The 12,146-nt window shown below is 52.0% G+C and overlaps 6 protein-coding genes across 12 annotated transcripts in view; 5 read left to right on the top strand and 1 right to left on the bottom strand.

Moving 5' to 3' along the window:
* Positions 1 to 2,253, top strand: part of goe (endothelin converting enzyme 1) — a 29,573-nt gene extending 27,320 nt beyond the window's left edge. For all 4 annotated transcript variants that reach the window (XM_020949414.2, XM_020949415.2, XM_086835881.1 and 1 more), the window contains exons 7-11: positions 35 to 162; positions 234 to 785; positions 862 to 984; positions 1,093 to 1,602; positions 1,664 to 2,253. In XM_020949414.2, coding sequence (XP_020805073.2) covers positions 35 to 162; positions 234 to 785; positions 862 to 984; positions 1,093 to 1,602; positions 1,664 to 1,751 — 1,401 coding nt within the window. In that variant the 3' untranslated portion in view covers positions 1,752 to 2,253. The remainder of the gene's footprint in view (positions 1 to 34; positions 163 to 233; positions 786 to 861; positions 985 to 1,092; positions 1,603 to 1,663) is intronic.
* TwdlX (TweedleX) overlaps positions 1 to 12,146 on the bottom strand; it is a 53,378-nt gene that overhangs the window by 4,212 nt on the left and 37,020 nt on the right. For 2 of the 3 annotated variants that reach the window (XR_002319508.2, XM_020949417.2), the window contains one exon: positions 2,396 to 2,545. Coding sequence is in view for 1 of the 3 variants with exons in the window: in XM_020949416.2 (XP_020805075.2) it covers positions 2,476 to 2,545 (70 nt within the window). In the remaining 2 variants the exon portion in view is untranslated. Of the gene's footprint in view, positions 1 to 1,837; positions 2,546 to 12,146 lie in introns of those variants that run through there. The other variant, XM_020949416.2, reaches the window with a different exon arrangement.
* On the top strand, positions 3,087 to 4,960 carry LOC110181619 (uncharacterized). Of its 2 annotated transcripts, none has more exons than XM_086835884.1 (4): positions 3,087 to 3,899; positions 3,954 to 4,070; positions 4,131 to 4,378; positions 4,472 to 4,960. In XM_086835884.1, the coding sequence occupies exons 1-4, from the start codon at positions 3,613 to 3,615 to the stop codon at positions 4,525 to 4,527; spliced, it is 708 nt and encodes a 235-aa protein (XP_086692010.1). In that variant the 5' UTR covers positions 3,087 to 3,612; the 3' UTR covers positions 4,528 to 4,960. The 2 variants fall into 2 exon arrangements, with proteins under 2 accessions (XP_086692010.1, XP_086692011.1); XM_086835885.1 differs by having other exon boundaries at positions 3,123 to 3,899; positions 3,954 to 4,064.
* On the top strand, positions 5,101 to 6,413 carry LOC147643286 (uncharacterized). Its single transcript, XM_086835898.1, has 2 exons — positions 5,101 to 6,030; positions 6,088 to 6,413. The coding sequence occupies exons 1-2, from the start codon at positions 5,525 to 5,527 to the stop codon at positions 6,140 to 6,142; spliced, it is 561 nt and encodes a 186-aa protein (XP_086692024.1). The 5' UTR covers positions 5,101 to 5,524; the 3' UTR covers positions 6,143 to 6,413.
* On the top strand, positions 6,623 to 7,621 carry LOC147643285 (uncharacterized). The gene is made up of 2 exons (XM_086835194.1): positions 6,623 to 7,238; positions 7,296 to 7,621. Exon 1 carries the CDS (start codon positions 6,623 to 6,625, stop codon positions 7,181 to 7,183), a length of 561 nt encoding a protein of 186 aa, XP_086691320.1. The 3' UTR covers positions 7,184 to 7,238; positions 7,296 to 7,621.
* LOC147643284 (uncharacterized) lies at positions 9,866 to 10,954 on the top strand. Its single transcript, XM_086835193.1, has 3 exons — positions 9,866 to 9,884; positions 10,449 to 10,827; positions 10,885 to 10,954. The coding sequence occupies exons 1-3, from the start codon at positions 9,866 to 9,868 to the stop codon at positions 10,937 to 10,939; spliced, it is 453 nt and encodes a 150-aa protein (XP_086691319.1). The 3' UTR covers positions 10,940 to 10,954.

Raw genomic sequence — 12,146 nt, 5'->3', positions numbered from 1 at the left:
TTTTCCAAGCTTTCTAATTCTGTTTCTTCCACAGTTGCCTATTCTGGAGTCTCTGCAAGCCATATTTCCCAAGACCAAAATCACCGAAGACACCGAGGTTTTAGTCCGCGATGTCGAAGTTTTGCATGCCGTTTCAGTTCTTCTTTCCACCTCGGACAAGAAGTGAGTAAACTGATTAAAATAATACCCAGTTGAAGCTTAAAACTTGATCTTATAACTCTACCATCTTCCAGGCCCATTAACAACTTTATTATTTGGTCTTTGGCCCGCCAAATGTTGCCCCACCTGTCCAAGGAGTATCGCACCTTGGCGGAGAACTTTGATCATTCCGTGTACGGACGCACTGCCAGCTATCCGCGTTGGCTTGTCTGTAGCAAGATGGTGCGGGATTGGTTACCCTTTGCGGTGGATGCACTGCAGCAACAGCCACCGAGGCAGCAATTCGAAACGACCGCCTCGCCCACCCTAGGCTGGAATAAGACCCATGGTAATGAGGAATTGCTTCGACTGATGTTTTACAGTCTGCGAAATCAGCTGAAGGACTCGCTGGGTCAGGCCCAATGGCTGGATCCGGCGGCCAGGCAGTTCATTCAGAAGAAGCTCAACGAGATGCGGCTGCAGTTTGGGATACCGGACGAAGTGCTGGATCAGCCCAGTTACCTAAAGGCATACTATTCGGACCTCATGCTGAACAATCTGTACTTTGTGGAGCATTTGGAGCCCATTTGGACCTTCCGGCGGACGCGCATGGAGAAGAAGCTGGGCACGCTGGGCATGCTGGATGTGTAAGTCTCACGATCGATCGATTGATTTATCAGCTTTCTAACGCTTTCTAACTTGCTTTCGATCTCTCGCTGACAGCATTGTTTCAGAGATGTACACAAGGGACAATCCACAGGCCATTAGCTACTCCAACAAGCTCAATATGCTGCTCGTCTCGAAGATATTGATCAGCTCCAATTACTACGATTATAGATTTCCCGTGTACGTATAATGATTCTCTTTAAATTATGGAAACCCCAAAGGGAAAGCGGGATCCGTCTCTTTCCAATCTAAAATCGTATCTCATCGCCTCTCTTTTATTCCACGCAGAGCCGTAAACTTTGCCCGCATTGGCACGGACATCTTGGAGGCCCTGATCGATAACTTCTCCGTCTTCCTGCTGCAGTTCAACACCCAGAGCTCGGACATTAGTGACGCCGTGCCGGAGATCAAGTATGCCCAGCCGGATGTCAATTGCCTGGCATCGGAAGAGGGAGGATCACCTCGATTGGCTCACGAACTAAGCGAGCTGTCGAGCAATGCCCTCAAGGGCTTCCATGTGACATTGAGCGCTGCCAGGACGGCGGCGAGGGCCCTGAGCACCTTTGTGAGTGCCATCGACGCGGGCAGTGCCATCCAGGGATCGGGTATTGATCAGGTCAATACCTATGAGGCTTTGGGACTGACCAGGCGCCTGAGAGTGCCCGGATTGCGCTCCTTTAACGAGAATGAGTTGTTCACGTTGGCCTATATGCAACAGCACTGCAGCACCACCATTGCGGACAAGGACTATGCCAGGATCAAGCCCCATGTGGAGAGCCAGTTGGCAGAGAGTTATCTGTAGGCATTACACCCTCCTATATTTGTATATTTATTATTTATATATATTATTCCTTTGCAGCTTCAATGCCACCTGGCAGCACATCCAGTTCTTGCCGCGCTCCACAAACTGTGCCGTTTCGGAGGCGAGCTGCTCCAACCTCCTCTGAGATTCAGCCGCCCATCCACGTGGACGTTCGTTTGAGCCCTGTGGATGAGGATGTTGGAGGGTATGGGGATGGGGATGCGGAACCTCGCTGCGAGATGGAAACAACAACCTATTTATTGTACTTTTTTTTTAACTCCCCCACACACACACACATTTCCAGAGAGGACACCCACACAGACACACACATGCATCGCCCTAGCCTTAGTTTTAGCTTATAGACTTAACCATGAAGGATCAGACTTAACTTTCGACTGGCTAGCCACTGTTGACATCACACAGAGACGGAAATGGAAACGGAAGCACACCCTAACTTAACGCATAGCTGAAGTTAAGTTAAGAAAGTCGAACTCAAGTGCGAGCCTATTGCCTAAGTTAGTTTGTAGTTTGAAAACCCCTAAAACATTGTAAGTTATGTAGTGGATAAGCGAGGAATACCCTGTGTATAAACTGATGAATTTGATTTGATTTGAGTTTTTGGAGAATAATTAAACGAGAAAAGCCAAGGAAGTGTTTTTCAAATCAAAGGAATTGAACGCTTAGCTGTAAAATGTGGTTTGTAATTATATAAGCCCCCTAACTTTTGGGTTCGCATTAATTTTGTTTATTTTTTAATGGTTTCCATATCTCAATTTATACTACACTTACAATTTGCTGAAGGATCTTGTCTCACATTTTAATCAATCTCGTAAAAGGCAAATGTCCTTGATTGTAGTAAAAATTGATGGTTAATCGATGGGTTGCTTGATTTTGGCATCTAGAAGATCCATTAGCTGGGAGCTGAGCTTGCTGGCCACTCTGGAAAGGAGATATATAAATTTTCACGTGTAAAATTTATTGAACTAATTTTAAGGGAGAGATTAGCATTATTTTTCCCATTTTTAAATTGGTAAGCAGTTAATTATGACGAAACCAGGAAACAACTCGGCAAGTGGCGCTATCTGCAGGGGTGGTTCGAAAATCTTAGGTAGGTTTAGCAAAACACTGACAGGAGGCGCTTCAATACATTTTGGCTGACAAAAATTGATGTTGTTGTTCTAAAAATATTGTATTTGTTTTTGTTAATTCAGAGTTGTTATTTTTGTTGTTGTTATTTTTGTTGTTGTAGACAAAACCAAGTCTTCGATTTGGTCAAAAATCGGCAAAAATCCATCCAATTCTCGACCTGGAATACCAGGCGAACAGAAACCGCAGAAAGCTGATTAATTTTAGTGCAAGAGGTTCAAATTAGAGTTGTCCGTTTAGCTATATTGTAGCAGAGCTTAAAGCTTAGAGCTTAAAGCTTAATGCTAGGAAATAGCTACTTTGTCAACCCTATACTGTGGGAACTTTTTTGTAGTGTGACCAACTTGATTTTCACTATTTACCATGGAAGTGTGACCGCTTTGACTTTCCGCAGGTAGCCTCCAACCATGTGCAACAGCGTCGATCAGTGACGATGTGCAGCATTGCAGCATTGACTATCAATTGCTGGCATACAACGATAAATAGATTTAACTATCGATTGCTGGTATGCAAACATTTGCAGCTTTGACATCCTACGTTTTGGGTTATGGTGAAAGCACTCGGGAGCAGCCACAGGATCAGGATGAGATGGGTCAAGGCCAGGGGGTGCTGGTCATATCCCGGCCGGCGACAGTGCAGACCACTTCGCTACTGCCGCATTCTAATTACTCGGGCATCTCGGCCTCCTCGCACAGCAATAGCAACCTCTAGTTCAAGCAGCAGCAGCCTCCGCTCAAGCTGACCGTGGTCACCCGCCAGGAGCAGCGACCTGCCCCAGAAGCGTCAGTTTGCCTTCGGTCTTGCCTCTACCAAGGGCGTCTCGCCGTTGGGCAATATCAGCAGCTCAGGTGGCAATCAGAATGGAAGTCAGCAGCAACAACACCAACCGCAACACCCTCAAGCTGAACACACGCACGGCGTTGGCCTTTCTAGAGAACGGCAGCTCGCCAACGGGCATTTCCACGGTCAACTTGTCACCGGCAACCACCGAGCGGGACTCAGAGGGCAGGCCGTTGCGTCGAGGCTACGTGCCCGTCGAGCAGAAGATCCTGCAGGAGATGCAGGACCTCAAATCGCGCGGGGCGGAGCTGAAGCGCCTGCGCAAGATTAACAGGCAGAACACACTAAAGGCCTCGCTGGACAAGCTGTGAGTACACGTGAAGACTTTCAAGAATCCTCTTATACGTTTTTTCGTTTCCAGCCAGCTCAGCACAGTCGACGAGGCCGATGCGGACGACGTTGAGGTGGAGCACTGCTATGGACCCGGAAAACTGCGCAATGCCCAGTCCACCCAGGATTTGGATAGAAATAGGCAAATGTAAGATAACCTACTTAAAGAAGTTTGATTCTCATTGAATTTTCATTCTTATATCAACAGCAACGAACCGGAGATCATACATAAGACCGCTGGCAATCGTAGCCTGAATGCAGCCGCCTACATAGCCAATGGAGCCAGCAATGGCAGCATTAATGGGATGCGTCCGGCCATGTCGCTGGCCCAGCTCTATGATCTGACACCCAAGGAGGCGCCCTCATCGCGAGACCTCATTGCCCAGTGGGAAAGCCTGATCAAGAAGAATGCCGCGAATGGAACGGTTAAGGCGGCCATTACTACTTTTAAAAAAGGTGAGACCATATCCATTATCACCGGCTTTTTGCAGTGTGGTCAACTCATGTTTCCCTACTTATACAAGGAAGTGTGACCGCTTTGACTTTCAGCTGGTTGCCTGCAGCCATGTGCAACAGCGACGATCAGTGACGATGTACAGCATTGACTATCGATTGCTGACATACAACGATACGCAGCTTTAACTATCGATTGCTGGCATGGAACCATTTGCAGCTTTGACATCCTACGTTTTGGGTTATGGTGAATGCACTCAGGAGCAGCCACAGGATCAGGATGAGCTGGATCAAGACTAGAGGGTGCTGGTCACAGCCCGGCCGGCGGCAGTGCAGCAGCCGCCGCTTATGCTGACCGTGGTCACCCGCCAGGAGCAGCGACCTGCACCAGAAGCGTCAGTTTGCCTTCGGTGTTGCCCTTGGGCAACATCAGCAGCTCAGGGAGCAATTAAAATGGAAGTCAACAGCAACACCCTCAAGCTGATCACACGCACGGCGTTGGCCTTCCTGGAGAACGGCAACTCGCCATCGGGCAGTACCACAGTCACCCTATCACCAGCAGAGGGCAGGCCATTGCGTCGAGCAGAAGATCCAGCAGGAGCTGCAGAGCCTCAAGTCGCGCGAGGCGGAGCTGAAGCGCCTGCACAAGAGTAACAGGCAGAATACACTGAAGGCTTCGCTGAACAAGTTGTGAGTACACGTCAAGGCTTTCAAGAATCCTCTGATCTTACGTTTTTTTTTTTTTTGTTTCCAGCCAGCTCAGCACAGACGAGGCCGATGCGGACGAGGTTGACGATGAGGACTCTGAGGTGGAGCACTCCTATGGACCCGGAAAACTGCGCAATGCCCAGTCCACCCAGGAGTTGGATATAAATGGGCAAGTGCTAGATAACCTACTTAAAGGAGTTCGATTCTCATTGAATTTTCATTCTTATATCAACAGCAACGAACCAGAGATCGTACACAAGACCGCTGGCAATCGCAGCCTGAATGCAGCCGCCTACATAGCCAATGGAGCCAGCAATGGCAGCATTAATGGGATGCGTCCGGCCATGTCGCTGGCCCAGCTCTGTGATATGACACCCAAGGAGGCGCCCTCATCGCGAGACTTCATTGCCCAGTGGGAAAGCTTGATCAAGAAGATCATTGATGAGCTATCCAACACACTCGCTGGCCTCTAGCGTGAACAGCGCCAAGGGGAATAGCCTCGATGACCCGTATTCTGATGACTCGGTCATCTCAGCCTCCTCGCACAGCAACAACAACCTCCAGTCCAGGAGCACCGACCTGCCCCAACAGCGTCAGTTTGCCTTCGGTGGTGCCTCTACCAAGGGCGCCTCGCCATTGGGCAACAGCAGCTCAGGTAGCAATCAGAATGGAAGTCAGCAGCAACAACAACACCAACCGCAACACCCTCAAGCTGAACACACGCACGGCGTTGGCCTTTCTAGAGAACGGCAGTCGCCAACGGGCATTACCACGGTCACCCTGTCACCCTGTCACCGGCAACCACCGAGCGGGACTCAGAGGGCAGGCCGTTGCGTCGAGCAGAAGATCCTGCAAGAGGTGCAGGACCTCAAATCGCGCGGGGCGGAGCTGAAGCGCCTGCGCAAGATTAACAGGCAGAACACACTAAAGGCCTCGCTGGACAAGCTGTGAGTACACGCGAAGACTTCCAAGAATCCTCTTATCATACGTTTTTTCGTTTCCAGCCAGCTCAGCACAGTCGACGAGGCCGATGAGGACGACGTTGAGGTGGAGCACTGATACGGACCCGAAAAACTGCGCAATGCAACGAACCGGAGATCATACACAAGCCCGCTGGCAATCGCAGCCTGAATGCAGCCGCCTACATAGCCAATGGAGCCAGCGGTGGCAGCATTAATGGGATGCGTCCGGCAATGTCGCTGGCCCTGCTCTGTGATCCCGACCCCCAAGGAGGCGCCCTCATTGCGGGACCTCATTGCCCAGTGGGAAAGCCTGATCAAGAATGCCGCGAATGGAACGGTTAAGGCGGCCATTACTACTTTTAAAAAAGGTGAGACCATATCCATTATCAACGGCTTTTTGCAGTGTGGTCAACTCATGTTTCCCTACTTATACAAGGATGTGTGACCGCTTTGACTTTCTGCTGGTTGCCTGCAGCCATGTGCAACAGCGACGATCAGAGACGATGTGCAGCATTGCAGCATTGACTATCGATTGCTTGCATGCAGCCATACGCAGCTTTGATTATCGATTGATGGCATGGAACCATGTGCAGCTTTGACATCCTACGTTTTGGGTTATGGTGAATGCACTCGGGGGCAGCCGCAGGATCAGGATGAGCTGGATCAAGACCAGGGGGTGCTGGTCACATCCCGGCCGGCGGCAGTGCAGACCACTACGCTACTGCCGCATTTTGATGACCCGGGCATCTCGGCCTCCTCGCACAGCAACAGCAACCTCCAGTCCATGCACCAACAGCAGCAGCCGCCGCTTAAGCTGACCGTGGTCACCCGCCAGGAGCACCGACCTGCCTCAGAAGCGTCAGTTTGCTTTCGGTCTCGCCATTGGGCAACAGCAGCTCAGGTAGCAATCAGAATGGAAGTCAGCAGCAACAACAACACCAACCGCAACACCCTCAAGCTGAACACACGCACGGCGTTGGCCTTTCTAGAGAACGGCAGTCGCCAACGGGCATTACCACGGTCACCCTGTCACCCTGTCACCGGCAACCACCGAGCGGGACTCAGAGGGCAGGCCGTTGCGTCTAGCAGAAGATCCTGCAAGAGGTGCAGGACCTCAAATCGCGCGGGGCGGAGCTGAAGCGCCTGCGCAAGATTAACAGGCAGAACACACTAAAGGCCTCGCTGGACAAGCTGTGAGTACACGCGAAGACTTTCAAGAATCCTCTTATCATACGTTTTTTCGTTTCCAGCCAGCTCAGCACAGTCGACGAGGCCGATGAGGACGACGTTGAGGTGGAGCACTGATACGGACCCGAAAAACTGCGCAATGCAACGAACCGGAGATCATACACAAGCCCGCTGGCAATCGCAGCCTGAATGCAGCCGCCTACATAGCCAATGGAGCCAGCGGTGGCAGCATTAATGGGATGCGTCCGGCAATGTCGCTGGCCCTGCTCTGTGATCCCGACCCCCAAGGAGGCGCCCTCATTGCGGGACCTCATTGCCCAGTGGGAAAGCCTGATCAAGAATGCCGCGAATGGAACGGTTAAGGCGGCCATTACTACTTTTAAAAAAGGTGAGACCATATCCATTATCAACGGCTTTTTGCAGTGTGGTCAACTCATGTTTCCCTACTTATACAAGGAAGTGTGACCGCTTTGACTTTCAGCTGGTTGCCTGCAGCCATGTGCAACAGCGACGATCAGTGACGATGTGCAGCATTGCAGCATTGACTATCGATTGCTTGCATGCAGCCATACGCAGCTTTGATTATCGATTGATGGCATGGAACCATGTGCAGCTTTGACATTCTACGTTTTGGGTTATGGTGAATGCACTCGGGGGCAGCCGCAGGATCAGGATGAGCTGGATCAAGACCAGGGGGTGCTGGTCACATCCCGGCCGGCGGCAGTGCAGACCACTACGCTACTGCCGCATTTTGATGACCCGGGCATCTCGGCCTCCTCGCACAGCAACAGCAACCTCCAGTCCATGCACCAACAGCAGCAGCCGCCGCTTAAGCTGACCGTGGTCACCCGCCAGGAGCACCGACCTGCCTCAGAAGCGTCAGTTTGCTTTCGGTCTCGCCCTTGGGCAACATCAGCAGCTCAGGGAGCAATCAAAATGGAAGTCAGCAGCAACAACAACACCAACAGCAACACCCTCAAGCTGATCACACGTACGGCGTTGGCCTTCCTGGAGAACGGCAACTCGCCATCGGGCAGTACCACAGTCACCCTATCACCAGCAGAGGGCAGGCCATTGCGTCGAGCAGAAGATCCAGCAGGAGCTGCAGAGCCTCAAGTCGCGCGAGGCGGAGCTGAAGCGCCTGCACAAGAGTAACAGGCAGAATACACTGAAGGCTTCGCTGAACAAGTTGTGAGTACACGTCAAGGCTTTCAAGAATCCTCTTATCATACGTTTTTTCGTGTCCAGGCAGCTTATCACAGACGACGAGGCCGATGAGGACGACGTTGAGGTGGAGCACTGATACGGACCCGAAAAACTGCGCAATGCAACGAACCGGAGATCATACACAAGCCCGCTGGCAATCGCAGCCTGAATGCAGCCGCCTACATAGCCAATGGAGCCAGCGGTGGCAGCATTAATGGGATGCGTCCGGCAATGTCGCTGGCCCTGCTCTGTGATCCCAACCCCCAAGGAGGCGCCCTCATTGCGGGACCTCATTGCCCAGTGGGAAAGCCTGATCAAGAATGCCGCGAATGGAACGGTTAAGGCGGCCATTACTACTTTTAAAAAAGGTGAGACCATATCCATTATCAACGGCTTTTTGCAGTGTGGTCAACTCATGTTTCCCTACTTATACAAGGATGTGTGACCGCTTTGACTTTCTGCTGGTTGCTTGCAGCCATGTGCAACAGCGACGATCAGTGACGATGTGCAGCATTGCAGCATTGACTATCGATTGCTTGCATGCAGCCATACGCAGCTTTGATTATCGATTGATGGCATGGAACCATGTGCAGCTTTGACATCCTACGTTTTGGGTTATGGTGAATGCACTCGGGAGCAGCCACAGGATCAGGATGAGCTGGATCAAGACTAGAGGGTGCTGGTCACAGCCCGGCCGGCGGCAGTGCAGCAGCCGCCGCTTATGCTGACCGTGGTCACCCGCCAGGAGCAGCGACCTGCACCAGAAGCGTCAGTTTGCCTTCGGTGTTGCCCTTGGGCAACATCAGCAGCTCAGGGAGCAATTAAAATGGAAGTCAACAGCAACACCCTCAAGCTGATCACACGCACGGCGTTGGCCTTCCTGGAGAACGGCAACTCGCCATCGGGCAGTACCACAGTCACCCTATCACCAGCAGAGGGCAGGCCATTGCGTCGAGCAGAAGATCCAGCAGGAGCTGCAGAGCCAAAAGTCGCGCGAGGCGGAGCTGAAGCGCCTGCACAAGAGTAACAGGCAGAATACACTGGAGGCTTCGCTGAACAAGTTGTGAGTACACGTCAAGGCTTTCAAGAATCCTCTGATCTTACGTTTTTTTTTTTTTTTGTTTCCAGCCAGCTCAGCACAGACGAGGCCGATGCGGACGAGGTTGACGATGAGGACTCTGAGGTGGAGCACTCCTATGGACCCGGAAAACTGCGCAATGCCCAGTCCACCCAGGAGTTGGATATAAATGGGCAAGTGCTAGATAACCTACTTAAAGGAGTTCGATTCTCATTGAATTTTCATTCTTATATCAACAGCAACGAACCGGAGATCATACATAAGACCGCTGGCAATGGCAGCCTGAATGCAGCCGCCTACATAGCCAATGGAGCCAGCGGTGGCAGCATTAATGGGATGCGTCCGGCAATGTCGCTGGCCCTGCTCTGTGATCCCGACCCCCAAGGAGGCGCCCTCATTGCGGGACCTCATTGCCCAGTGGGAAAGCCTGATCAAGAATGCCGCGAATGGAACGGTTAAGGCGGCCATTACTACTTTTAAAAAAGGTGAGACCATATCCATTATCAACGGCTTTTTGCAGTGTGGTCAACTCATGTTTCCCTACTTATACAAGGATGTGTGACCGCTTTGACTTTCTGCTGGTTGCCTGCAGCCATGTGCAACAGCGACGATCAGAGACGATGTGCAGCATTGCAGCATTGACTATCGATTGCTTGCATGCAGCCATACGCAGCTTTGATTATCGATTGATGGCATGGAACCATGTGCAGCTTTGACATCCTACGTTTTGGGTTATGGTGAATGCACTCGGGGGCAGCCGCAGGATCAGGATGAGCTGGATCAAGACCAGGGGGTGCTGGTCACATCCCGGCCGGCGGCAGTGCAGACCACTACGCTACTGCCGCATTTTGATGACCCGGGCATCTCGGCCTCCTCGCACAGCAACAGCAACCTCCAGTCCATGCACCAACAGCAGCAGCCGCCGCTTAAGCTGACCGTGGTCACCCGCCAGGAGCACCGACCTGCCTCAGAAGCGTCAGTTTGCTTTCGGTCTCGCCATTGGGCAACAGCAGCTCAGGTAGCAATCAGAATGGAAGTCAGCAGCAACAACAACACCAACCGCAACACCCTCAAGCTGAACACACGCACGGCGTTGGCCTTTCTAGAGAACGGCAGTCGCCAACGGGCATTACCACGGTCACCCTGTCACCCTGTCACCGGCAACCACCGAGCGGGACTCAGAGGGCAGGCCGTTGCGTCGAGCAGAAGATCCTGCAGGAGATGCAGGACCTCAAGTCGAGCGAGGCGGAGCTGAAGCGCCTGCCGAAGATTAACAGGCAGAACACACTAAAGGCCTCGCTGGACAAGCTGTGAGTACACGTCAAGGCTTTCAAGAATCCTCTTATCATACGTTTTTTCGTGTCCAGGCAGCTTATCACAGACGACGAGGCCGATGAGGACGACGTTGAGGTGGAGCACTGATACGGACCCGAAAAACTGCGCAATGCAACGAACCGGAGATCATACACAAGCCCGCTGGCAATCGCAGCCTGAATGCAGCCGCCTACATAGCCAATGGAGCCAGCGGTGGCAGCATTAATGGGATGCGTCCGGCAATGTCGCTGGCCCTGCTCTGTGATCCCGACCCCCAAGGAGGCGCCCTCATTGCGGGACCTCATTGCCCAGTGGGAAAGCCTGATCAAGAATGCCGCGAATGGAACGGTTAAGGCGGCCATTACTACTTTTAAAAAAGGTGAGACCATATCCATTATCAACGGCTTTTTGCAGTGTGGTCAACTCATGTTTCCCTACTTATACAAGGATGTGTGACCGCTTTGACTTTCTGCTGGTTGCCTGCAGCCATGTGCAACAGCGACGATCAGTGACGATGTGCAGCATTGCAGCATTGACTATCGATTGCTTGCATGCAGCCATACGCAGCTTTGATTATCGATTGATGGCATGGAACCATGTGCAGCTTTGACATCCTACGTTTTGGGTTATGGTGAATGCACTCGGGAGCAGCCACAGGATCAGGATGAGCTGGATCAAGACTAGAGGGTGCTGGTCACAGCCCGGCCGGCGGCAGTGCAGCAGCCGCCGCTTATGCTGACCGTGGTCACCCGCCAGGAGCAGCGACCTGCACCAGAAGCGTCAGTTTGCCTTCGGTGTTGCCCTTGGGCAACATCAGCAGCTCAGGGAGCAATTAAAATGAAAGTCAACAGCAACACCCTCAAGCTGATCACACGCACGGCGTTGGCCTTCCTGGAGAACGGCAACTCGCCATCGGGCAGTACCACAGTCACCCTATCACCAGCAGAGGGCAGGCCATTGCGTCGAGCAGAAGATCCAGCAGGAGCTGCAGAGCCTCAAGTCGCGCGAGGCGGAGCTGAAGCGCCTGCACAAGAGTAACAGGCAGAATACACTGAAGGCTTCGCTGAACAAGTTGTGAGTACACGTCAAGGCTTTCAAGAATCCTCTGATCTTACGTTTTTTTTTTTGTTTCCAGCCAGCTCAGCACAGACGAGGCCGATGCGGACGAGATTGACGATGAGGACTCTGAGGTGGAGCACTCCTATGGACCCGGAAAACTGCGCAATGCCCAGTCCACCCAGGAGTTGGATATAAATGGGCAAGTGCTAGATAACTTACTTAAAGGAGTTCGATTCTCATTGAATTTTCATTCTTA

Source organism: Drosophila serrata, unplaced genomic scaffold (genome assembly GCF_035046125.1).
Source record: "Drosophila serrata isolate PLE 108 unplaced genomic scaffold, ASM3504612v1 contig_276, whole genome shotgun sequence".
Lineage (NCBI taxonomy): Eukaryota > Metazoa > Arthropoda > Insecta > Diptera > Drosophilidae > Drosophila > Drosophila serrata.
The sequence above is the reverse complement of the archived record's forward strand: the minus strand, read 5'-3'. Positions and strand labels throughout refer to the sequence as shown.

What these genes read in the sequence shown, in the direction of transcription:
- LOC147643284 (XM_086835193.1), top strand. An exon ending in AAGGCCTCGCTGGACAAGCT is followed by an intron (nt 10,828 to 10,884) that starts GTGAGTACACGT and finishes TTTCGTGTCCAG; the next exon opens with GCAGCTTATCACAGACGACG.
- LOC147643285 (XM_086835194.1), top strand. Translation starts at nt 6,623, where the DNA reads ATGGAACCATGTGCAGCTTTGACATCCTACGTTTTGGGTTATGGTGAA.
- LOC110181619 (XM_086835884.1), top strand. Translation starts at nt 3,613, where the DNA reads ATGGAAGTCAGCAGCAACAACACCAACCGCAACACCCTCAAGCTGAAC. An exon ending in TTGGATAGAAATAGGCAAAT is followed by an intron (nt 4,071 to 4,130) that starts GTAAGATAACCT and finishes TTATATCAACAG; the next exon opens with CAACGAACCGGAGATCATAC. An exon ending in CATTACTACTTTTAAAAAAG is followed by an intron (nt 4,379 to 4,471) that starts GTGAGACCATAT and finishes TTTGACTTTCAG; the next exon opens with CTGGTTGCCTGCAGCCATGT.
- LOC147643286 (XM_086835898.1), top strand. Translation starts at nt 5,525, where the DNA reads ATGAGCTATCCAACACACTCGCTGGCCTCTAGCGTGAACAGCGCCAAG. An exon ending in AAGGCCTCGCTGGACAAGCT is followed by an intron (nt 6,031 to 6,087) that starts GTGAGTACACGC and finishes TTTCGTTTCCAG; the next exon opens with CCAGCTCAGCACAGTCGACG.